General features: G+C 40.3%; 1 protein-coding gene across 2 annotated transcripts; it reads left to right on the top strand.

Moving 5' to 3' along the window:
• The first annotated feature begins 509 nt into the window (after positions 1-509).
• SLC25A16 (solute carrier family 25 member 16) lies at positions 510-24,062 on the top strand. Of its 2 annotated transcripts, none has more exons than XM_050976582.1 (9): positions 510-636; positions 8,544-8,636; positions 10,703-10,836; positions 12,507-12,570; positions 18,444-18,565; positions 19,093-19,159; positions 19,888-20,050; positions 20,912-20,980; positions 22,499-24,062. In XM_050976582.1, the coding sequence occupies exons 3-9, from the start codon at positions 10,774-10,776 to the stop codon at positions 22,653-22,655; spliced, it is 705 nt and encodes a 234-aa protein (XP_050832539.1). In that variant the 5' UTR covers positions 510-636; positions 8,544-8,636; positions 10,703-10,773; the 3' UTR covers positions 22,656-24,062. The 2 variants fall into 2 exon arrangements, with proteins under 2 accessions (XP_050832539.1, XP_050832538.1); XM_050976581.1 differs by lacking the exon at positions 510-636 and adding an exon at positions 7,511-7,699.
• The last annotated feature ends 1,079 nt before the right edge of the window (positions 24,063-25,141 follow it).

Raw genomic sequence — 25,141 nt, 5'->3', positions numbered from 1 at the left:
GCTCCGGCGGCGTCGCCCCTGGCCGGACCCTCCGGGAGGGAGCGGGGAGGGGGCGGCTCGGCGGGGCGCTCGCCGCACCGAGCCCTCCCGGCAGGCGGCAAAACGCGCCCTGGATCCCCGCGGCCGGAGCGGGATTCGCCGCCCCCCACACCCCACCCACGCCCCCGCGCTCCGGGGTGACCCGGCGCGGCCCCGGAGACAGAGAGAGGGGCGGCGGTGCCCCCACGGCTGCCCACGAGAGCCACCGACGGCGTGCCAGGCTGGTAACGCCGGGGGTTATTTAACAACAACATTAAATGACAGCAACAAGAGAAAAGGTAAATTATCCCGTTACTTGTGGAGGCTGTGCTTTGACGCCGCATACCGCCCGGTCAGCCGCGGTGGTGGCCACCCCATAAAATCACCCTTTTCTCTTTAGCCTGGGAGTGGAAAAGCCGGGTCAGCAGTGACAGGCGAAGGGCTCCCCGGGGGACAAACCCTCTTCCCCTTACATGTGCCATCCAGGAGGACCCTCGAACACCAGCGTCCAGCAGGGCCCGGCCATCCCACGCGTGGAAAAAACACTCCCAGAAGCATGGGGAAGATGCTGGCTGAGAAGGAAGATCTGCTGAGCCGCCCTCTCCCTCCCGCAAGGAGGTAAAACATAATGAGCCTTGCTCTTTCCCCATCCCCCACCTCATTCATTAGGAGCCACTGACGATATTTGCTGCTCCTTCCCAGAGGGAAACTGGTGAGTAAAATGTTATGGTAAGAGGAACAGTCAGTCCACTGACCGACTTCTTCCACCCCTCATTATCACCACAGCCTTTTGTGAAAAGCAGGCCACCAAATCTAACATCTCTTCAGACTGAAAAACAGATGTTGGAAATAGGATCTGTGAAACAATATACCCAAGCAGTACTTTTTTAGAAAGGCTTCATTATTATTAAGTCTGTAGCTGTTGCAATATAAAGCACTTCCAGTGTGAGCCAGCCCAGTCAGACGTAAGCCTGCAGAGAGGCTTTTCTGCTGCATACAAGTGAGCAGCACTCTCCACATCCATCCATTCCTAGAGATGCTTTAAGTGCCAACATTTTGCTGGCTAAAGTGCCATGTGATAAAGAAGAAGCACAGATCTGCACAGCTCCTTGTCAGGGCTGCTCTTCAGTGATAGTGGGTATGTAGCCTATCACCAATTTGCACCTCCCTCCCCTTCTACCTGCCCTACACCTCCCTGCATCAAGAGAGAAATACAGTCTGGGAATCTTAGCTAAGCTCACAGACACTTCAGTTGAAACAAGGTGAAACCTTCACCATGGACACCTGAATTCTGAACAGTTGCCCTCAGTGGCAGGGAATTTTAGCAATGCACAAGTTCTCTTTGCTGGGTGTAACCATTCCATCTTTTCCTCAGGGCTGGATATCAGACTTATATCATTCCAAAGAATTGCCCTGCTAAAATACAAGGAAGCACAAGCTATTTTTGTAAGATAAAATCACAGGTGATTTGAGAGGTAAATTAACTATTGCTCTTAAAACTGCTGTACAGCAGAAGTTGAAGGAACTGAAACTCGATGATAAAACCTCACATAATCAGAATATGTTTCTTGGGGAGATGGCAATAAGTTAGAGATTTGTGCTTGAATAAAATACAGAGTAAAAAATTAGTAACTTGAGGGAAAGCAACAAACAATGAGGGCTAAAGTTTATCTAGAATAAACAGGTTAACAGGAGCACCCAAGCATCAACATACACAATCACAGCTCCATTAAAAACATGCTAAAGGCTAGGAAACAAAGAACTAATAATTGTTCATTTTCACACCTACAGACCTATGTGCTCATGTTCTGAGGTCTTCCATCCTGGGAAGCAAGTAGCACCAGATCAAAATCTTTTCTGGCACCAGTAAGATACTCAGCCTAGCAAGACAAGCTGAGTTTAGATGCTGGGAAAAAAGATCCCACAGTAATGACTGTCTGGGCAATAAAACAGCAGATGAATTCCTTTCACTAAAATGCAATGTGAGGCACATAGAAATCACAGCTTCTGACTTAACTCCTACCATTCAAAACAGAGACCCTGGTAGTGTGACAGGTGCTGCTGTGAAGCTGTTCTGTGTGCTCAAGTGGAGTGTCAGGGATCATTAAGAAGGGGAGAAGTGAACAGGAAACACCCCTACACCATCATTATTTAGGCCAGATCTCTTGTGCCCTCACATCTCAAATATAATGTGCAGTTCTGGTTGGCTTAAAAGGTACAAAGGGAAACTTGAAAGACACATAAGAACATAGCAATTGTACCTAAAAGCACATGGAGCACCTAAATGCACCACTATATCCACCCTAGAAAGGCAGCAATCTGGCTGAAATTCCAACCAATATACTAAAAAACAAAACCAGCATGGAAAGTAGTATCAGAGAGAGATACTCATTCACTCAGTGTGTGTTTAGAGAAGCAATGAACTCTTTCTCCAAAGTAGAGGATATCAAAGCAATAGATCAAACATACAATGTGTTTTCAAACTACAAAACTCCTTACTACAGCACATTGAAGAGGCAAAACAGTTTAGGGAGTTTCTTTCTTTGAAGCAAAAATAATGGAAGAAAGTTTAACCAAAACCACACAACACAGAAGTGCTGTTTTTACTAAATGTTACTTGAAGCTGACAGAGTGCACTGAGGGCTCTGCATGCTGCCCAAGCCTCCTTCCCTGTGTACATGCTACTGGCTGTTTTTCTGGGTAAGGTTTTAAGCTGGTGGACCTTTGGTCAGACACAGTGCTCCTATCCCTATGCTATTCTCCAGAATAAAATACAAGTTAACACCCACCTATAGCATGAATAAAACTGAACAGCGTGGTGTGAGGCAATAAAGTGCACAAACCTGTAAGTAGCTCTGCATTGCAGGCAGCTCTGGCAAAATTCAAGTCTGTGGTAAACATGAGGAAGCTGTGAGGAACAGCTGCTCACTGAGAGACAGGGAGCCCCACACAACAGCCAGCAGGACAAGGACCTCACCAGCCAGCCCCATTGTACACACACAGGGTAAACAGAACAGGCCCAGGGACACCATCTGCATTCAGGCACAAGGCCAGGTAATAAAACAGCTTCCAGAAGATGAGGCAGGTCTGAAGTTTGACTAAGAACTCAAGCTGCAGGTCTGGAGACCCATAGAGACCCATTTTTCCCATAGAGTAAGGAAAAATACACACAACCCAAGGGAATACTGAACAGAGTCCATACAGACTAAAAGAGGTCAAGCCCAAACTAAGGCTATAAATAAACAAAACTAATTCCTTAGCCAGGGTAGAGCTTAAATAGAGCTCCTGGGCCCATGGGCAAAGGATATGGGTGGAGACTCCAGATGCAGCTGGTCAGGTCCAATAAGACCTATTAGTGCCCTCAGGGCCTTGACCCTGGAAGCAGAACTATTCAGGTATGCCTGAATTAGTCCTGCAGTGTCATCTGCATCAGACCTCTCCAACAGGCACAGCATCAGTTCCAAGCTAAGAGAGGTTAGATTGATGCTGAACTTTAGCCCTTCACAAACCAAAAGCTCTGAGAATTACTCTGCAAAGATACCTAAACTGCTTTTTAAGGGACAGGTTTGATACTGAAACATTAGGGTTGTTTGCTTGTGAGATTACAAAACACAGATTACAGCTTCCACTTTCTATCAAAGCCTGCCTTACCTTTATTAGCTTGGACTCCAGCATGACAAAGTGACCAGCCTGCTCACAGCCCAGATGTGACCACCTGTGTGCCACACTGGTGTGGGGTGCTGTGCCTGTGAATGCAGATGAACACAGGGCAAACACTGTCAATGCCTTTGGATTTGTAATACAGATGATCAGATAAAGCACCCACAGCATTGTTAGTTGGCACTGTCTGAAAGAGTAAAGTCTTGAAGAACATGAGTTTAATGCAGAAACTTGAATTCTAATTGTGGTTTTGACAACCACTTCCTCATTTAGTCTTTCTTGGCCCTGGTTCTATAGATAGTATCTCCCAGCCTGATTGGCACTGAAAACAGGTTAACATTTGTAGGCTGAGCACTGAACACAGATACTTTAAGAGTTAACACCATTTTATGTGAAATAAGGCCAGAAGGGACCATGATTTCATCTTCTGATACGCATGATACAGGCCCACTGCATTTATTCTAAATATTTCCCAACAGATGTTCCTGACCTGCCGTGGACAGCAGTTTGCTGCCAGTTTCTATTTTCATTGGAAATCTCGACCCTTACTTGAGTGCATGCTAGTGCATGAGTAATAAAAAGCATGACAATCACAATGATTGTGCAGTACCTTGCTGGTAAACACATCTGGCAAGACATGGTTAATTGTGCATGCACAGACCCAAGAGTTTTGGATGCTTCAAGTGTGCTGCACTTTTGCAGTAAGCTATGTGATACAGGGCTCACATAGAGCACACCTCTTCCTGGCTCCTGAAAGAAAGGAAGGGACCTGCTCAGCCAGAGAAATTTGGCACCCATTGTATTTGCAGACTCAGTAACTGATCAGTCAGATATTTCTGTTGGTTAAAGACTTCACTGACCGGGCTTGTCAGGGTCCTGAGGGTGTCAACAAGGCTTCATGGCCCTGACCAGCCACACACCTGATTCGTGGGCCCTGAACTCCATTTAAGCTCAGGCCTGGCCCAGTAATTGCTTCCTGTCTAAGCTCTGGTGTAGGTGTGTTTGTTTTGTGTGTTGGTTCTGGGCTTGTTTGTTGTCTGGATTTGGTTTCTAGGTGACTCTCAGGCTTGCCTCTAGCGTAGCTTTGGGCCTTATCTTCTGTTGCTGTGCTCTGTGCTGTCCCTGTGGCTGTTCCCAGCCCCCAGCTCTGCCTGTCCTGCTGCAGGACTGTGCCCTGTCCATGGAGGTACCTCCTGAGCTCTGCCCCTGTTTGGTTCCTGCTCACCTCACCTCAGGAAGAAGCACTTCTAGCTACTTGCTGACAGAGGTAAAGAGAGTTCAGGACAGCACAGTCCTGAGGAACTGGGGTTTGCTAGGCTTGTAATCTGCAAGCTGTGATTTTTGTGGCAGAAGAAGAATGATTACCACGGGGGGAAAGTTATGTACTCCTGATGTCTGTAGGTATGGTTTGGGGCAAGTGAACAGGCAGCTAGGTAGTTATTCCATCAGATCACTAATTGGTAAAGACCAGAAGCAAGCCTAAAGACTTAAAAAGCTTACAGAGGTATGACACCTGATGGTAACTTGTACAGTTATCCCAAAACAGGGCTTGGTGTACACCAGCATTTTAAGAGCACTGAAAATAATCTTTTTGGCAGCCACTACTATGAGGACAGCTTACCTAACTAGAACCTTCATATTCTATTTTAATTGACGTGTATTTAAAATGTGTTTAGAAAACCAAGCATCTTTAGCAACAGAAAAAATCAGGAACAAATTACAATTGATAAAACTACCTTCCTGCTTGATTTTTTTTTTTTAAATTTGTAGCTCTGCTCCTGAGTATTGTAATTTTAATGTCTTCCCTTGCTGATTGTTGATTTACTGGGGGAGGATGCCATAGTGTCACACCTGAGTGTAACCCAAATGACATTAAAATTTCTGATGACTTTTAAGAATGCATCATAAAAGAGATGCCACCAGAGAAATTCTGTAAAAGGTGATAACATTTTGAGGTAAAAAGATTAAATGACAGCTGGGAGAACGTTAATATTTAAAGGTGCAAACGAACTACTACGGTCTCTAATAAAGAAAACAGACCTTGAAAACACTTTATACCAGTAAGTATTTTAAAAAAACCAACAAAGCTAGGCACATAAAGCTCATTGCTGAATTCCTTTGTGTGTTGGTATATCTATGCAAGATGGTCTGTTTAGCAATACAAATTTTTTACTGCTTCACTAAACAGTATGTAGCCTTCCCTAAATTGTGAGGGCTGACAAAGTAATCTCCTTGAAATATCCTGCCCATAGCTAAGAGAAGTGACAGCCCATCTTTGTGATTATTGATTTTTCTAGTCTGTGGTAAAACTCTAGAAACTTGATGACTTTCAGCTGTTAGTGCAGTTGCAATGCTTTTCTGTGTGAAATCAGTAAATTAGGCTCCTAGAGCTGGAGCTGTTAACACAGTATGGTTGCTGTGGTGGGAGGTGGCTTTTCCTGAGCAGAAACCCAAAAGAATACAAATTGGGTGGAGAACATGGCATCAGCATTGACTTAAAAAACCTGCTTCAGTAACTCACTGAACAGTTGCCTTTCTATTAGAGACTTATAAAGAGTGACTTCAATAAAAAATGAATTTTGCAGGTATATTACAAAAGGTAAAAAGGCTTGAGGGTTTTCTGCTCTAAAGGACTTATTTAATGGTTTGTAGAAGAAATCTATCCTTTTTTTAGTTGTGGGAAAGAATGACTATTGTAACAGCCATTTCTCACATATATAAATGATGCAATGATCAAATAGAGTTAAATGAAGTTTTTTTTTTATTCTGACACATGCTTAATTTTAAGGAATATAATATATTAAAGGAAAAAATGAGTAATTTTTCTCGAAGGCAATCTGACACAAGCAGGAAGCAAAAGCAGTATGGCAATTCTTTTTGGAAAGTGATTCCTTTTACTTGTGCAAGCATTGAGATCTGTTTGACTGGTTTCTTTGTGTTAGAAGACTAACTTTTTAAAAAGGCATATTGATATGTGAAATACTTGAAATACAAAGTCAAGATGTATGGGGCAAAAAGTATATAAGGAATAGGTGAATAACTGCAGAAAAATAATGGAAAAGCTGACAGCATGAGCTGTCTCATCAGCTGTCACGAGGCATCAGGTGAGCGCTCTTTCCTTGCTCCATGCACCAGCATTCAGAGGGTACGCTTCTGAGTTTTTTCTTCAGGAGCTGAAGACAAAAAATCAAATACCTCCTGGTATTTATTATTATAAAGGAAAGCTTTATACACTGTAATCAACAGAGACATTGCAGAAAATCTTAAAAATTGTCCAAACTGTTGACAGCTATGGAATCATGTTTGACCTTTCTTATTCTAAAACTGCTGATTTTTCTTTTTTCATTTTCCCCTTATGATGCATTTTGAAACTTCCATATAAATAATCATACTGAATTTTTTTCTGGGTATGAAGCCATAATTGTAGACAAAAGAAATATTCATGGTCTTGCTCGAAGTTTAAGCAGCTATTTAAATGGCTAAAAAAATCGATGTATTTTACAGTATAGTCTAATTAGAGCTCTTCAGGTTTTGGTTATGTGCGCCCATAGGTCTATATATCCGTATTTGTTAGCGAAATGGGCGGATGACTATTCTTAAGGAGCAGCAAGCGATCCCCGGGGGCACTAACAAACGGCTTCCACGCCGCATCGTGCCCCGGAGCACGCAGAGGGTGAGAAGCGGCTCCAGCGGGGCTACCCCGGCCTTTCCCGCGGCTCAGCTGCGGAGGGGCGGCCCGGCCCGGCCCGGCCCGGCCCGGCTGACGCGATCCGCAGGCGCCGCGGCGTGGCCTGGCCGCGGCTCGGCGGGGCCGCCCCGAGCTCCGCCCCTGCGGCGCGGCGGGGGCACCGCGCTGCCCCGAGCGCCGCCGCTCGCCGCCTGAGGGAGCCGCCGCTGGCACGGCCCGGCCCGGCCCGGCGCTGCCCCATGGCTTCCCCGGCGGCGGCGGGGCCCGGCGCCGCGCTGCCTCCGGGCGCGGCGCGCCGAGACTTCTACTGGCTGCGCTCCTTCATCGCCGGAGGTGGGTGCCCCGAGCGGGGGGCGGCGCTGGCGCACCTCGGGGTCGCTGTCCCCGGTGGAACTGCCGCCGGCTCTCGTCACCCGGGGAAGCGGGGAGCTCGCTTTTCCTTTCTCCCCTAATGGACTGACGCGGGTGGCGCGGTGCCCGCCAGTGACTCGCACGTGTGTCAGAACCGGCGAGGAGCCCCGGTCAGCCGCCAGTGGAATGTTCCCGGAGCTCAAACCCTCGTTAGGGTCCTTGGGGAGGGCGGATTATCCCTGTCCTCAGACTGCTGAGGTTGCTGTACAGAAGATGAAGGTGGTGTGAAGGGGCGAGACAGCCTGGCAAACACAATGCCACATTAATGACCTTATAGAGGAAAAGCCTATTTATTCTTCCTGTAAGGTGTTGTCTCAGGTGACTGATTTGCTGGGGTAGGAGAAGGTTGTGTTTGTTTACAGTTTTTCCATCATGCCGCACTCACTGTTGGATCTCGCTCTGAAGTAGCGCAGGGTACACGGCAGACATGTAGCCTACCTCCTTGGGAAGATAGGCAAGGGCTGTTTCCCTCAAAGGGAAGGAGGAAATAGGATGGAAAACTCTTGAGTAACTTTCAGGAAAGTTCCTTCTGCAATGACCTTAGTAGCTGAGACAGACAGTGGCCTGGGTTTTTGTAAACAGGACAAGTAGCTTAAATGTTTCGCTAAGGCTTTAGGGGCTTTGTAGTATCTAATGGAAGCTGTTTACTTGTCATTGGCGCTGTTTCCAAGTTCCTGAGTTAGCTGCACTAGAAAAATCCCTTATTTAACTGCTGATCTAAAGAACTTTTTTCATCCTGTCACTCTTCTCTTTCTCTCTTGGAAAGGTGTTGCAGGATGTTGTGCCAAAACAACTACTGCACCGCTGGATCGAGTAAAGATTTTGCTGCAAGCTCATAACCACCATTACAAACATCTAGGTAAGATGGCTGCTAATGTTTGGCTTTAAATGCAGTGTGTGTGGTTTGGGTGTATTAATTTACTCAGTGATGAGGCTGATAAGAAAGGTGCTCATCAGACAGGAGGTTGTATCTGTCTGGTCAGGCTGTGTGCCATGTTTTGTTACTGTTTGAGAAGAAAAACAAAGCCATGTGTAAGTTGTGGTATCAATTGATGTGTTAGAGATTGAGATGTCAGAATAATCCTCAATAAGGCATGTAAGAGCTAGGCTTGATCTTTTGTTTAGAGAAGCCAGAAGGAGATTGGTACTCACAGCTTCAAAGCTTGGATGATTTCAGTAAAACTGTGCTGCAGGGGTTCCCAGGGGCCGTGGGGATCCCTGCAGCTCAGACAGAGGCATGGCTGGTGGAAATTGCAGAGAGCAGAGGGTTTGTGCCTGCTCTCTGTGCAGGTGATGTGTGTTCAGCATCTGCGTTGCATCATGGTGAGAGCAAACTCACGTGTCCAGAACTGTTCTCTGCAGGCTGTAACAGTGCCCTCTTGTGCAGAGTATTTGAGCCATTTATGTCAGATGTTACTGAAATATGGCATAACTTTTGCTCCAAAATTTAAGTGTTGTAATTTTCAGGGGGAAAAAAAATGTTTTGAGTTGGCTAATGTAACTGAACTTGTTATTAACTTAGCCACTAAAGAATGTTTTTTAAAAGCTGGGAAAATAAATCATTGCTAAATCATAAAATTCAGTGGATATATATATTCACTGTGGCAGAAAGGGAAACACAAGCAATGTGTTTTAGTAACACAGACACAAGTATACACTCAAGTCTAAGAATTGAAGGGTGAAATAATTGGTTTGACTGGGATTTTAAATCTTCAATTTCCTTTGTACTGTGCCATAGCTGGCAAGTAAAATCTTATGTTCTTCCCTATTTTGGGAGTCAGATATGATGCTGATTATTTGAACTGTGTCTGACTTGAATGTGTGTCCATGTTACACATAGCAAAAAAGGAGAATTATGTGGATGAGGTACCTGTAAGTGCAGAGACACGATGGTTCAGTTTGTCCAAGTCCTTCCTGTGTGTTTTTATACCTTTGCATTGTGGAGCTTGTGGGTCTCCCTGTGTTCTAGGGAATAGAAACAGTAACTCATCATTGCAGCACAGAGAGAAATTCTAGTCTTGGCATAAGTAAGTTCAGAGGCATGTAATAAGCATGACATCTTAAATCTGCTACTAAATATGTAATAATATCTTAATATACAATGATATAGTAAAAAGGTGCACTAATCTGTTCATAATCTTAGAATCCCAGAAACTAATAGATACTTGTTTTGCTTAAACTTCAAATGAAAGTTTGTCAGCCACTCATTTCTTCCTGCCTGAAAGCAAGATACCATTTTCATTTTCGGTTCTTATTTAGTAGTTGCATATGAATTAAAACAGTTTGATTATCACAGTTAATTCTTTTATAGAATCAAACTAAAAAGTGAATTTGATAGCAACTGTGCATAGCTAATGTTTCCAGTAAAACTATAGGTTTTGCCTGAACTTTGTGTGATGTTGCATTATTTCCCACCGAATAAGAGGAAGTAGGATTGCTTCTTGTTGCAACAACTCTGAGATAAAGAGTGTGAGATGTTTAAGTTGTAAGTAATGAGAGTCTTCAACAATTTTATTTGATTTCCCTAGTAATGGCATGCAATCTGTAATTTAGCATGTAGCAATATCATTTTGCCATGGTGTTAGCTTTTTAAGGCACAGTCAGCCAGTTCCCCCCTGTGTTGCTGGCCTTAGGCTGCTGTGGATGAGTAGTGGCATCTGCAGGAGCCTTGCTCACAGTCCAGGAAAGTGCTGGAGCCTGAGTGCAGAGGTTCACTGAGTCTGGGAGATGAGAGAACTGATAAAACTTCACCTTAAGGCTCTTCCCTCCGGCAATGTTTGGGCAGTGAAAGTGGATTTTCCACTTTACATGAGCAACATGATGCAGCCTTAGCTTAATATGCTTACTTTCTTTACAGTAGCATTTCTTAGATTTTTGTTTTCCTTCCCCAGAGTGTTAAATACCTTTTTTTTTGTATTGCTGCAGGAGTATTTTCTACGTTGTGTGCTGTCCCCAAAAAGGAAGGTTACCTTGGGCTGTACAAAGGAAATGGGGCGATGATGATCAGGATCTTTCCCTATGGCGCTATTCAGTTTATGGCATTTGACCAATATAAAAAGGTAGCTGAATTTATTGTTTTTCTTTTCTTTTTTTTTTTTCCTGTCTGCAATGAATACAGATTGGTTAAGTGAGTGAAACTAACACTGAAACTTCTGTGTCTTACTAACTAGCTGCACATCTTTTGTAAGGTGGCTTAATTTTATCAGAATTTAGTCATTAAAAATATCAGGATAACAGGGAAGCTTTTGCAATGTTGCTTAAGGAAAAAGAAGTTCACACTGATTTCTACATGTTTGTATTGTTGAGAATAATACCTTTTTTTTAAATGAAAACAAAAGGTAATTTAAAGTCTACTGCTATTTGTATTGCTATGATGTAGCCCTTTGTGAAAAATGTATCAAAAAATATAGAATGAAATAACATTATTGTGTATATGTTTGGATTCCTTGTACTTCCTGGATAAAAGGACTTAAACTTGAAAGTCTGCTGGATATGGCTGTTACATTTGACCTGCCAAATTATTATGTCAGGCTGTAGATAAAAATGACCTTGAAGATAAAAATGCTCATTTGAGTGTTCTGCAAGATTTGTAGATTCTTTTCTGTTTTCCTGAATTTACTCTTTCATAATAAATCTTTGCAACATCTCATGAAGGTCAGTTGTTAGCATGAATGTATTTTAAACCTTGCTGTTTGTAGTAAAAAAAAAAAAACAAAAAAGCATTTTGCTATTAGCAAGAGGAAATTTCATGTTTGAAAGGTCAGATTTAGTACCCAGCCAAGTAAATGGTACAATATTTACTGAGGACAATGGGATTGATATTGAGATTCCCTTCCCTAAGAGTAAATTTCAGAAGACTGATACAAAGTTATGTAATGGGTTTTGTAGGTTCTTTTCTTTGTGCTGTAACCATGAATGCTGTTGATCTGTACATATTTTGTGTTGTATGGAATAAAAGATTGCATGCCGTGCTTTGTCATTGAGATGATTTATGAATCTGCAATTTCAAGAACCCAGTTAGCATCATAGCACTTTCTTTTATCAATTAATTGACCAGAAACCTTCCCAATATTTTGCATGGATGTGTAAAAGAAAAGTAATTCTTAAAGGAGGAAGATACTTAATGATCTTTATAGCAGAATGTCTCAGTTATTTGATAAAAAGCCTGGGAGGTAATTTCTAACTCCTTCTAGGCTGTAATTAACTTACTCTGAAATGTTGTCCTTTTTCTCTTCCTTTTTATTTCTCCTTTTTTTTCTTTCCTTTTTCTTTTAATCCAGTTAAAATCTTTATGGGAGTATTTCACATGATGTGCATGTAAGAAAAATTGACTCTTCTTACTTTTCAATTTTGTTCAGTGTCCTTTGCTCTCTATATACTCGGTGTGCCTTGTTTAACACACATTAATGATAACTAAATCAACAATTAATCTAGCTTCTGAAGTGAACAATACAAATACTTTCAACTTACTGTTTTGCTTTGTTAGTAGAATTTTAGTACTTTGATGTTTTTAATAAGAAATTGGATACAGCAGCAGTGGAAACAGTGTTTAATATTGGAAACAGTGTTAAAAAATTCTAACAGTAATTAAATGTTCTGGATTGAATTTGTAGCATTGTAAACGTCTTGAAACTGCTGCAGAGTTTGCACTAATGTGCTAATAAGCTTTGTGCTGTATTTCCCTGCCTTTTCTGCTATCTGACTATTGACAATGTTCCACCTTGTGTAGGTAATAAAGAAACAGCTTGGGATTTCTGGGCATGTGCATCGATTAATGGCTGGATCCATGGCAGGTATGGTTTTGTACTTGGATTTCAGACATGCCTTTTGCTCAGAAGTTAATATTCCTTCAGAAGATGATTTGATGTGGTGTTGGGTCAAACTCCTGCAAATTTGTGTTAAGCAAATATACTAGTAAATGGTTAATTTAATGTGGTTGCCTAATTGAAATCTGTTTGTCTAAGAGTATTCTTTAAAAAATACTTGTGCAAGCAGTGAATTCTGTGCTATGTTGTGAAGCACAGTTTTTTAAAAGTCTTTTATTATGGCATTTTAAAAGTGTAAAAACCAGTGTGATCAATATGAAGTATAAAGCTGCAGGTTCTAGTTGAATTAGCTCATCAGTCCCTCTGCACTGCTGCTAGGTTGAATATAAGCCCACAGAAATAGAGAGAACTGTGGCTTCTCTAATGAGTAGTTTCTTTGGATTTGCCAGAAATGTCTGTACTTTTCCATGTCCAGTGCAGGATTGTCATGATGCTCTTTAGATCATATTTGTGAATGTTAAAATCTCTCATTTATTATTTAGTGCAATAGCAGCAGAAAAACCTATCAGTAAACTGCCAGGGTATAGTATGATTATTTATTTGTTTTCTTCTTACTAGTCATTGAGTCAAAAGTAGCTAAGAAAAACACAGGGGAAGGTAAGTAATAGTGGACTGAGGTTTAATTGAAGTGATTCTTCATGTGCTTTTCCTTTGTAAAATAGGCTAAGTACTGGCTAGTGACAGTCCTTACATAGTCACAGGTATTCATATTTAGCTTCTCTTGGAAAAAAAAAAAAAACTGGGATTTTTTAATACTATCTTCAGTTAAACTAGGAAGATCTCATTAAAATATTAGACTTTGTGTGGCATCAGAGGAAAGAGAATGAAATTAAACAGTGAGAAGAGTTCTAAAAATGAACAAAGCCTGTTTGCTAAGATATGTTCCAGAACTTGGCTGGCTTTCTATCTGAAAAGTCAAAACCAACCCTAGATACATAGATGGTTTTTCTTCCTTTTTCTCCTTTCCCCTGGCTTTAACTGGTCTAAGGAACATTTTACAATATACTCCCCCCCCCCCCCCCCAAAGATTATTATTATTAGCAGCTTTTCCAGGAGCTTTGTCAGAGACTGGGAGGCACTGTGAAAACACTGAATAATCAGCTTAATCTGTCAGTGTTGGATGGAGTGGAATTCTTCCCATAAATAAATTAATAGCATCTGGCATTGTTGTAAGCACCTTACTGGTTAAATCTGGTTTGTGTGGTTAGAATAACAGAAATAAATTGGTGGGCAGAGCTCTCTGGCAAGCACAATCTGCTTTATGTTGTGGTTTTAAGTACCATATACTCAGTAGTTTCATTTTTAGAACCCAAAAAGTGAGGAACTGAGCCTGACTTGGGGGTGAGATGAACACAGCAGTCAAATATTTATATAGTGTCACATGTGAGTGTCTCTCTATTTGTTTACTAGGTGGCATTAACTGCTTCTTGGGATATTCTTTAGATAAACCCTTAGGCAGAGGGTTTATCTTAAGTACATCAAGGAGATAGAGGGGAAGAAGGAGGCACTAAGAAGAGCAGAGAGTTTGAAATGTGGTACAGAAGTTTTCTAGGTTTGCAAACAAAAAAGAAAATACTTGAAAGCAGTTAGTAATATTTCTTGCTTTCCCTCCTGTGCTGGCTCCAATAAAGGATAATTTTCTGTTTCTTCCACACTCTAAAGGAGATGATGTGCTGCACAAACCCCAGTGGTGGTGCACAGGGACCTTCACAGTTTCATGGGGTGCAGGATTGAGACTACATAACCTCTATTTCTCTGAGCTTTTTGTCTCTTCTCCAGCATCTAGCCAGGCAGCTTTCTGCTTTCACTTCTCTGTCCCCAGTGAACTTAAATCTTGCTTATGTCAGTGTTTCAAACGAGACTAGTGGTCAACAGGCCTGAATCAGCTCCGAGTGGTAGGAAACATTCAAGTGTCTCCTGTAAGTGATAAACAGGATCAAAAGCATATGCACAGGGAAAAACAGGGCAGTGAGGATGGGGTAGTGGAGGGAGAGAAAAGAAAAGCCTATTGTAATGCATATATTTAGGGAGACCCAGTTAAAGTTTCTGTGGAAACTCTAACTCTGAATTTCCTGAGTCTTGTGTGATTCAAATTTCAGCTGTAACACTTCATTAAGAGATCAGTAGGGTATACCTTCTTTTAAGGAAAGACAGAGCTAGGCAGAAGAGAAATCAGAGGTTGGTGGGGTTTAGAATAGAAAATTATCAAATAACAACAAAAATTAACAAGTAACATTAAATAAAACATCACAGGAAGATTTTACCAATTTTTTTTAAGATTTCTAATTTAAAAATCCAAATCAAAACATAGAAATGTATATTTCCTCTTTTGCACTTGATTAACTTCAAAATAACAAAGCCAGAAAAGACTAGATGTTATCTAGAATAAACTCAAGTCCCATTAAACTAATACAGAAAGTATGTTTTTGCTTTTAGCTTTTTACTTTTACTAAAAGTGATTGAAAATAGCACTGACCTAGCAGTATCTAGGAGGATATTGGCTGTCTCCGTTTTAAATACTATGTAATTAACAGTTGCCTACTTCAGTCAGCATTTAAAAAAATCTGGTCTAGTTCTTCAGATGTGCTGTGGAAAGAAAAAGAATTATTAATTATTGGACATAAAGAAATATTAGGAGTGATAAATTAGGAGTTCTTCAACCTGATTAATATTTATCATCAGCAATTTCTGTGTATGTAGTTTCTGAAGCTTTGTTTTGTTCAGAAGATGCTACTTGGATAATTTCATCTTTATATTAGCTAAGGAGCAAATCTGCAGTTCAAGGCTGTGTCTTGTTCTTATCACTTTTTGAACTTTATTCCTCTGAATCTCCTGGCAGTGCTTAATTTGATCTCTGGAGCTCCTGATATAGTACAAAGAGCATGATACAGAGATAATAAAAACTTGCATACCAGCTGTGTTTGCAACATAAATGTATTTCACTTGTGGCTTTTTCTTGCTCCAGATAGGTTTTTTTTTTTTTTATTTCCACAGAAAGAAAATTACTAAGAACAGAGGTAGTAGAGAAACTGGGAGACAGATGAATCCCTGTGGAGCTAAGATCATTGTTAACTGCCAAAGCCTGGGAAGGGAATCAAGGACAGTCTAATGTGCTTCACTGTCACTGTGTGACCCAGTATCTTGTCCCCAAGAGTGGTCAAAGGTGCTTGAGGACAATGTGGGAAGTGAAGAAGGGTCTTTCCCTGGCTTCTGAGTCAGCATTGGCAGTGAGAATGTCTGCTGCTTTTGAGGAAGTGGCTCTTTGAAGGGGGTAGCTACATTCCCCTATTAAGATTATTTCAGATCAGTGGCAAATGCTGTATGTATCTCTGAACTGCTGATGCACTTTTGAATCTGTCCTGTTTAATATACCCCATCAGAGATTTTTGGCTTAGCTATCATTAGTGGGGATAGACTTTGCTTTTTCAAGCTTGGGACTGAGCCTTAAGGTGCTGTGGTCTGACTTCTCATAATGTAGTATTTAGGGAGCAGAGATGAGTAATTTTGTAGACTTCACCACAATGGCTTTGTGTCCCACAGCTGGCTGCTATTCCTCTTGGAAAGGATAGGGTCTTTCTTGAGCCCCAAAAGAAATCTTGATCCCTTGTGTGTAGATTTTCCTTAGATGAACAGTAAAGCAGTAACATGCCTCTTCCTGGTTGCTACAAGACAGCATATATTGTGGCTGATGTCCCAAATCCCCTTTTTACTACTTCGATTTTTTTTCAAAAAGTCATAGCTAGAAGACTAAGAAAAAAAATTAGGAAGTTTCTATTTAAATCCTTTCTCTACATACTGTTTCTTTCAGTTTCACCTGTGCTGTTTTTCTTAAATTGTGCTGTTTTCAGAGTGTGTTCACTAAAGAGTGCATTCACCAAGCTCTTGCTTGGGCTGTTGCTAGCCTTTGTTCAGAGGAAGTGCCTGGATAGATTTCAGTGCATGACTGGAAAGAGAAGAAGTAGGTAAAGTCTGTTTGCTGAAGTGGGATGGCTTTCCTGTGCTCTGTAAAAGTGCTTTACCCCTCCCTTAATTTTTTTCTAAACTGCTTGAATTGATCTATTTGATGATATTTCTGGACATCTCAGGGAACCCATTAGGGAAAGGCTCTAGACTGAGGATTTGCATTTCATGTAAGTCAGTGGAAACAGTCTTGAAGTTGCTTTAGTGTTTTGCAGCTTCCAGCTTTTGAATCCTGTGGGTGAGACAGCCCCAGAAATAAACAGCAGATATCTGCTTTTTGTTCAGAGGACTTTTCCAAAATCTCCAAAAGAGGTGTTTTTGTCTTCTAAAATGAATTACTGATGGAATAATCCAGAATCCCACAAACTTGGGTCCCAATTGAGAGTTGAGTGTCAGATTTTTGGATAGCTCACTTACAGTGTTTTTTTATCTCACCATCTAATCCTGATAACTTTCAGATCATTCATCTTATCAGAACAGTGGGTTTTTTGGTTTTTTTTTTTTTTCTTTTTTTTTCTTTCTTTTTTTTTTTTTTTTTAACTCCAGATGTAAAAGTTATGCAGAGCTTGTCTGCAGGGGTTGTGTTGCATTTGGATTTTGTTGTTGGTTTGTGATTGCCTTTTTTTGTTCCCCCTGTTATGGATTTGTTTTGGCCTTGTGGAAGGGAGGGGAGGTGATACACCTACAAAAAGAGGTGTCATTAAGAAACTATTAAAACTTAAAAGGAAGTGACATTTTCCTGACAAAAATAAGTGACAATTTTCTTTCCACCAAAAGTGTACTTATCTTTTGTATCTTTTGTGTATTTATCAATTTTACAAAGCTACATTTGGCTAAATCAGAGCAGTTTCTAGAAAACAGTGCCAATGACAAAGGTTTTTACTTTCTTTTCTGCCTTTCCCCAGATTTTTTTTTTTTTTTTTGTCTGAGTTTTGGTTCTTTGGTGGGGTTTTTTGGTTTTTTTGGTGACTGTAGTGTACCATCAAAAAATGACCACTGTTGTTAGTCAACAGTTTTAACTATTCCTTCCAAAGACTCTGTCAGCCATTGAGTGGTTTACCTCAATATCTAGCAGCTGGAAAGAATTTGTTACTCAGGCAAGTGTTAGAATTGTTGTTTTCTGTGCTGGAGTTGTGCTTCCAAAACTGCAAGTTGGTCAGCATTTAAGCTGTTTTGAAGCAGCTCCTAACTGGATTAGTTCTAAGATTTGGGGTTTTTTTCCTTTTATTTTGCATCTTAAGTCCAGAAACCTTTTCTGCTCAGTTTTAAAATAGAAGTGCTGATGTAACATGAGCTATTAAAATGCAGTAATGCAACACAGTTAAGTACTTCTCATCAGTATGAGCCTGGCTCTATTTTAGATGTAATTAGAATATATTTAGTGTGTCATTAGAATATGTTTCATATTTTCAGATGCAGTAGATAGATACATGTATCTATGCTCAGTAATGACACCCAGTTCTGACAGAAACTGTTTGGAATAGAACATGTAAATTCAGTGATTTTTTTTTTTTAGTATGGTAGGATTAGGTTTCATGGCTGCAATCCAGTAAAGCTGATGTACTTAACTAGCCTGAGTCTTTGGAGCTAAGAATTTCAAAGCTCAGGTGAGTACAGTCAGGCCCATAAATCTTGGAAAATCTAGGCCTAGGTGTGCTGCTTCAGTGAACACCAAGTACAAACAGATCCTTTGTGTGTTGCTGGAGTTAGTGTTCCTGTTTACTGATTGTAAGTGACTTTAAGTGTTTCTGTAACATAAGTTTGTATATGCCATTGTATTCACTGCCAGAAAAGGAAATTCTACTTTTCAAAATAATCCTAGAATCAGATAAGGTGTAGGTGAGTTTTGTTTGCTTGTTTTGTTTTTGTTTTTAATAAAGGTATTACAGCAGTGATTTGTACTTACCCTCTTGATATGGTTAGAGTTCGCCTGGCGTTCCAAGTAAAAGGGGAACACAAGTACATGGGAATTATCCATGCATTCAAGATGATTTACACAAAGGTATTTTTTCTTTTAATCTTCAGTTCTGAAAAAGCAAAGTATGCTCTTAAATAATGGTGCACTGCATTGAACATAATGGCTTAGTGTGAAATAACATGACTTCATTGCGTGTACTTTGAATTTTTCAATGTAAAATGTTCTTTGGATGCTGCTTTTGCCTCAGGCTGCTGAGCTATAGCTAAGGCTCAAGTAGGTGGGAGGTCAGAAACAGCAGAGAAGCTGCTTTTCAAGAAAAGTAGTGATGCTAACAAAAAGATTTGGGGAGGAGGGCTATGTATAATGCATAAATGTTTCCAGTTATAATGTTGGGTGTAGATTTTTTGCCTTGGTTTTCACTTATTTATTTCCTCTGGAGCCAGGCAGTTGTCCCTTCAGTTCTTCAGGCACAGGAAGCAGAACGTGGCACAAGCTCCCTGGTGGTAGATGGTGCTAGTCAGATTGCTGTCGTGGGAGTCTGGATGAGCAGTGGGGTAACTCAAGACACTTGTCTTTCTTGCTACAAATGCTGCTGTGTTTTTCTTTCAAAGGAGGGTGGTTTTAGTGGATTCTACAGAGGGCTGATGCCAACTGTGGTGGGAATGGCACCCTATGCGGGTAAGTTAAAACCAGAACGTGCCAGTCCTTCAGCAGTTCTGTGCACTACTAAGTTTGTTTAATATATTTGCACATCTAGTTAATTAGCTTCTGTCCAAATCACCTTCAATGATGCTCCTTAAAAAGTGTCTTCAATAGTCAAAGCCTAGCTTTTCTGCAATTTGGAGCTGAGAGTGAGGAAGGTAAACTAGTGGTTGTCTTGTACTTCCCAGTTTCACCCCAAGGAAACAAGGAGGCTGTTTCTTTCCAGCAGGCAGATCCTTGGGAGCTGGGGCTCTGTAAATGCGGCCTCAGAGCCTCCGTTGGCTCCATCTCCTGGTGGCTTTTCCGTAAACACTCCCGCCCGTAAAGCAGCGGTGATGCGGAGCAGAGGAGCACGGCTCAACTACCCTCGTTTGTAAAGGCTGAGACATGACCCTCTCTTGGAAAATCTCAGGAGCCATTCTTAGCAGCACGGAAAGATGCTTGACAGCAATCCAGTAACTTAAAACTCACAGTCTAGCTTATTTAAAGTGTTTTTGCAGCATTATGTATAAACACAAATCCATTTGGACAGAAGCTTCTGTAGAAGTCCAAAATATTGTTTCTCAGTTTTTCTGCATAAGAAAAAACTTCCAAAAGAACTGGAAAGCAGTTTCATTTTGTAAATGCAGCTTTCTGTTTATAATGATACATCAACAAATAGTTTGCTTTTTTATGAAAGTACATAAAATTAAATTTCCTTTTAGGTTTTTCATTTTTTACCTTTGGTACCTTAAAGAGCATTGGACTTGCTCAAGCACCTAACTTGCTTGGACGGCCTTCATTAGATAACCCCGATGTGTTAGTTTTGAAAACTCATGTAAACCTGCTGTGTGGTGGCATAGCTGGAGCAATAGCTCAGACCATATCGTAAGTTGGGGTATGGGGCTGGTTTCATCTCTGGAGCTGTTCATTCTAAAGAAACGTTTCTCTGACACAATTTTATCCAAGTCTAATTATTAGTAAGGTTTTTAAATTAATCAAATACTGAAATGCAGGTATTTCCTATTGTTTCACTTACTAAATATCTGTTTAATCTTCAGGGTCTTTTAAGAGTTATCCAGTGAGTCAATTAAGCCAATCCAGGCAAATCTCCTAAAACCCGCTGGAACCTTTTTTGGTAACAATCTTGCTTCTTAACTTGTTTGGAAAGCTAAAAGAGTTTGACCCTGAACATAATTTACTTTCAAACCTATGTAACCTGTGAAACCATAGGATTAAAAAAAAAAGACCAAAACCAAACAAGTCTTAGATATTGTATTTGGCATTTTTATTACTTTGCTTGCTTTTTCCTTTCTCACCCTGTCCTTTTTCTATTTTATTTTGTCTGTAAAATAAGTTAATTTAATGGACTTACACAGCATGGATTTTTCACTAAATCACTGCATTGTAATTATCACTGCCTATTAGTCTTTAAACTGTTAATTTTATTTTCAATACAGGTGTCTTCTCCCTTCAGCATTTTACAGACCCTTTTATACTCTCATCTGATCTTCATGTATCTTCCTTACTAGTGCCAAATGGAATATATTAAGAGCTCTGGTTTGCTGGTTTTGGTTGTGTAAGGGGAGTCTCCCTTTTTGGAGAGCTTTCAGCTGTGTTGAGAATCTAAGCTGGATTCTTGACTCAGTGAAAAGAGAGCTGGGAGGTTGCTTGTGGACTTCTTTGTGTTCTTGTTTAAACACCATTCCAACAGCTGTGACTCATCTGCTTTCCGTGTCTCCTCTGTAGCTATCCCCTGGATGTAACTCGCAGGCGAATGCAGTTAGGAGCGGTTCTGCCAGACTCTGAAAAGTGCCTGTGAGTATTTCCTGCTCATCTGTACTGAGTTCTTGATGTCCGAGCAAAGTTCAGCTCTTAATTTTAAACTTTAAAAGAAAGCAGCTACCATAAAAAGACAGCCACCCCCAGCCCCTGAACTAGGATGCTGTTGATTTCTTCATTCTTTTAATAAAGAAGTTTCCCTGCAGAGAAAAGCTACCACTATCAATCTGAGGTTAAAAACCACCTGAAATAACAATGGCACACTTGTTAGTAATCCTGGATCTCTACTGGTCTTTGTATTTTAACGCTACTTGTGCTGCCTTTAATATCAGCAAGCTCTCTGAAAGTGACACCAAATGCTTCTGCTGAAATGAAGTAGTTTCAGAGTGTATTTTAATGGTGCAGAATCTGTTCCATAAGATGATTTTGCAAAATAATATTTTATTTGAGCTTTTTTGCACTTGCAGTAACCTCCTACACGCCATACATTGTTGAGGTTCCTCCAGCAGAAGTGGAAGTACCATAAAAACTTAAAAATCATAATGCTATTTAAATCAGCTCTCATCTTGAGAAACTTTCTGAATTTCAAATTGTCTCAGTCTAATTCAATATTCTGGGACAGTTTTCTCTTGGTTAGTTTCAATCTTGTGAAATTGTGTATGTCTGAATCCAGTGCAATTCACTGTGAACCTCCTGTGTGGAAGGTTGGATCCTACCAAGAGCAGCCTGAGTGACCTTTCACAAACAACCTAGATGTTATTTAACTGTGAAGGTTCTGTTCTGTTTTCTTTACCAGCCTTTTTTTTTAACTTGGTTATTTTCCACTCCTGATGATTTTAAAATAAAAATGTGCTCATTATTCTCGGGGTTTTACTTTTTGCATTTGTGAGGACTCCTTTTACAGACCTGAGGCTTCCCCATTTATTAATTTTGTTGTGACTGTATAGAGAGCTGTGCTTTGAAGGAGAGACACAGGTCTGTCTTGAGAGGATGAGAGGAGAAAGCAGGCAGGAAGTTTTGAAGCTTTGGAACATATGGAAGATGCTCTCCAAGAGCCCTGTCCTAAAGTACTTGGTATTTTCATGCTATTGAAGTGCTTTCCATTTCATGTCTGCTTAGTTTCAATACAAGTATGTGAAGAAAGTTCTCTTTGCACATACAGTGCAATTTCTGCTTTTAATAAGGCAAAATATTCTCAGCTTATTATTTGTAAAAGGAATTGATGCTTCTCTGCTCTTTCATGCCAGTTAGGCAACACAATGTGTGGAGCTAAACACATTCTCAAGGCCTGGGAATTGGAAAGAGGATGGTGCAGTCCCAGCTGAAACACTTGTTTAGCTGGGACTGCACCATCCTCTTTCCAATTCCCAGGCCTTGGGCTTAAATTTCTTGTGGAAGTGCAGGGTGGCTTTTTAGTCATATGTGGCTTTGCTGTGTGGAATGCCATGGCTTTTTCTCCATAGATCTCATAAAACCCAAGTAAAAAGTATCTTGTATTTTAAAAAAATGATTTTGATACTGAATATGTGTCTCCACTGATGATTTCTTTCCCAGTACCATGGTGCAGACACTGAAATACGTGTACCAAGAGCACGGAGTACGAAGGGGGCTGTACCGTGGTCTGTCCTTGAATTACATTCGCTGTATTCCTTCCCAGGCCGTGGCTTTCACCACGTATGAACTTATGAAACAATTCCTGCACCTCAACTGATTCTTTGTTTTAGAAGATTTTTCTGTAAAACTACACTATCAGTCCTCAAATAATATTGATGAATAAATGACTTGAATTTTAACAACAAAAGCTTTCTGTTACTGTGGACCTGCTGTTGTCTGACATCTTTATTTGCCAAAATGTGGTTAAATTCCTGGAGTCAGAACCAGGTGACACATCCAAATAAACATTAGCTAGCTCTAAACACTTTTTTTGCACTTGATCTTTTAGGCTTCATTCAATTAATTTTAGGAATGACACAGTTTTGGAGATGACACCCATGTTTTACACGGGTTCCAAGCTGTTAGTTATTTAGCTTTATCACCATTCCAGGAGTTACATGCTGCTGATCATGCTGCTTTTGAAGCTAGTAATTAGGCATCTGTTGTTCTTTAAAAATTAAATGGAGTAAACTGATTTGAACACAATGCAATGATTTTGGCATTTAGATCCTTGCCAGGTCTGTAGAAGCTCAGCTTGGCAGAGCACACTTCAAGCAGCCTTTTATTCTTGTTTTGTCCAAGTTTTCTGTATGCAAGAACAGAAATTGCTACCCAGGAAGGTATCTTCAGCTATTTCAGCTAGAACCAGCAAGATGTATTCAGCAGTATTAGACAGCTTGCAGTTTGGAAACAAGTTCCTTGGTGTGCATTGTATTCTAAGAAATGCTGTACTACACAAATAAAAGTGGGGGGAGACTTACAGGGATGAGTGCTAGAACAAATCTTGTGGCAGGTGGTGGGGGCCTAATCTTAGAAAGCTTTTCTGTGGAGCTGTGTGTCCTTGATTTGGTTTGTTCAAGGCTGAGTATGTTATGAGTCTGTACTCTCCCAGCACTAGCTGGTGTAAACAGGTTTTTCCCTCCCTTAAACCATGGTGCCAAAGACAACTGCATGCTGCTGCATTTACTTATTTTGGCTTATGGACCACGTGCAACCTCACACAGAAAAGAGAATGAAGAGTGTGTTGGCCTCTGTAGGTGTGTGTATGTACTGTTCCTGAAGCCATGGTATGCAATAGACTATTGCATGCTGGCCTCCTCCTGTGGTTCCTTTTCTGGAAGGAATTATTTTGTACATGATTTGCATTGGTACTCTTGATTTTACTCACTCGATTCAGGAAACTGTAAAGCCTTTACTTTGTGTAAGTTATTTATTTATTGTAAATATTTTAGTGTCTTCTAAGAGTTGGCAAATGGTGATGTTAAGTGCTGGATGGTAAGACTGATTTGCTTAGTTTTGACAAATTTAACAAATTGGATTTTCAGTTATATATTCAATACCAACTTCCGTGGCCCAATTTCCCCTCCAGTTTCTTAAAAATATGTATTTCTTTGAAATTTACAGTGTAGCAATGGACACAGAATGAAATGTATCTGGATATATTTTATTAAAATTTTTGAACCAATGTCTTTGTGTGATCTGTGTGTGTTGCAACCAGGAGGAATACATATTTCTGGAATGATCTGTTTGCCCTAATAAGTAAATATGCACAACACTGTCATTCTTAATTAAGTGACAGCAAATATGCTTTTTCATCTGATCTTTAGTTTCCCATAAAGAAAAGCTAGCCAATATCACAGTGAACTTTTACATTTTAAAGTTCTTGCAGTAGACATAAATCCACTGCATTAGAAAACTAAAGTGCCTTTCTTTTCTCTCTTGTTTGTTGTTTTGCTGTGTGAGCAAATAAGCCAGTTCTTTTTCATGTGAAAAAGATTAGGGATTCTTAAGTTTGACATCTTAATTCTACTACCAGGGGTGTATTTGAGGAGTGTCATGGTAAGTTAAGCAGTTGTAAGGCAGAATAAAGCAGAACCTGCCATGTTCATGCCTGAGAGGAAGAGAACATCAAAAAGTGTTTCCTAAATTCTTGAGTCTGGTACTAAATGTGAAACACCATACCTACTTGATGGAACTGTGCTGTATTTTCAGAATTAGTTTTTCAAAATAAAATGTAACAGTGTATGGAAGTGTTTTAATATTGATTCCTGAATTTACACAGTTCTACTTAGAGAATGCTGATAGATCTTAAAATTGCAAACATTTTTCACAATCTTCAATTTCAGAACACTTGTGTCCAACTTTCTCCCTAGAGATTCCCCAGACTGGCTGGATTTTAGATAACTTCAAAAAGATATTTAAAGCATATTTTGTACTTCATAAACCTATTCTGTTGAAATATTTATTTTCTGGTGTATGTAGACAGCATGGAAGAGGCTACAGCACAAAGGTTTAGCAAGTGTTCAAAGCACTTATGTAATCTCAATATCACACCACATTATGACTGCATTTAATCATATCAACAAGCAACTATAAAATCATGATTAAGCTTCTCTTGGAGAATAATGTTGCAATGGGAAGCAGCATTAATGTAGTTTACTGCATTTATTTCGAGACCATCCCAAATAAAACTGAAATGCCTAACCTAAGAATGTTCTCACCTTTTAAAATTCATCAATTTGAACTTGATCCTCCTGTTGGGAT

Source organism: Serinus canaria, chromosome 6 (assembly GCF_022539315.1).
Source record: "Serinus canaria isolate serCan28SL12 chromosome 6, serCan2020, whole genome shotgun sequence".
NCBI lineage: Eukaryota > Metazoa > Chordata > Aves > Passeriformes > Fringillidae > Serinus > Serinus canaria.
This window is presented reverse-complemented; position numbering and strand designations above follow the sequence as displayed.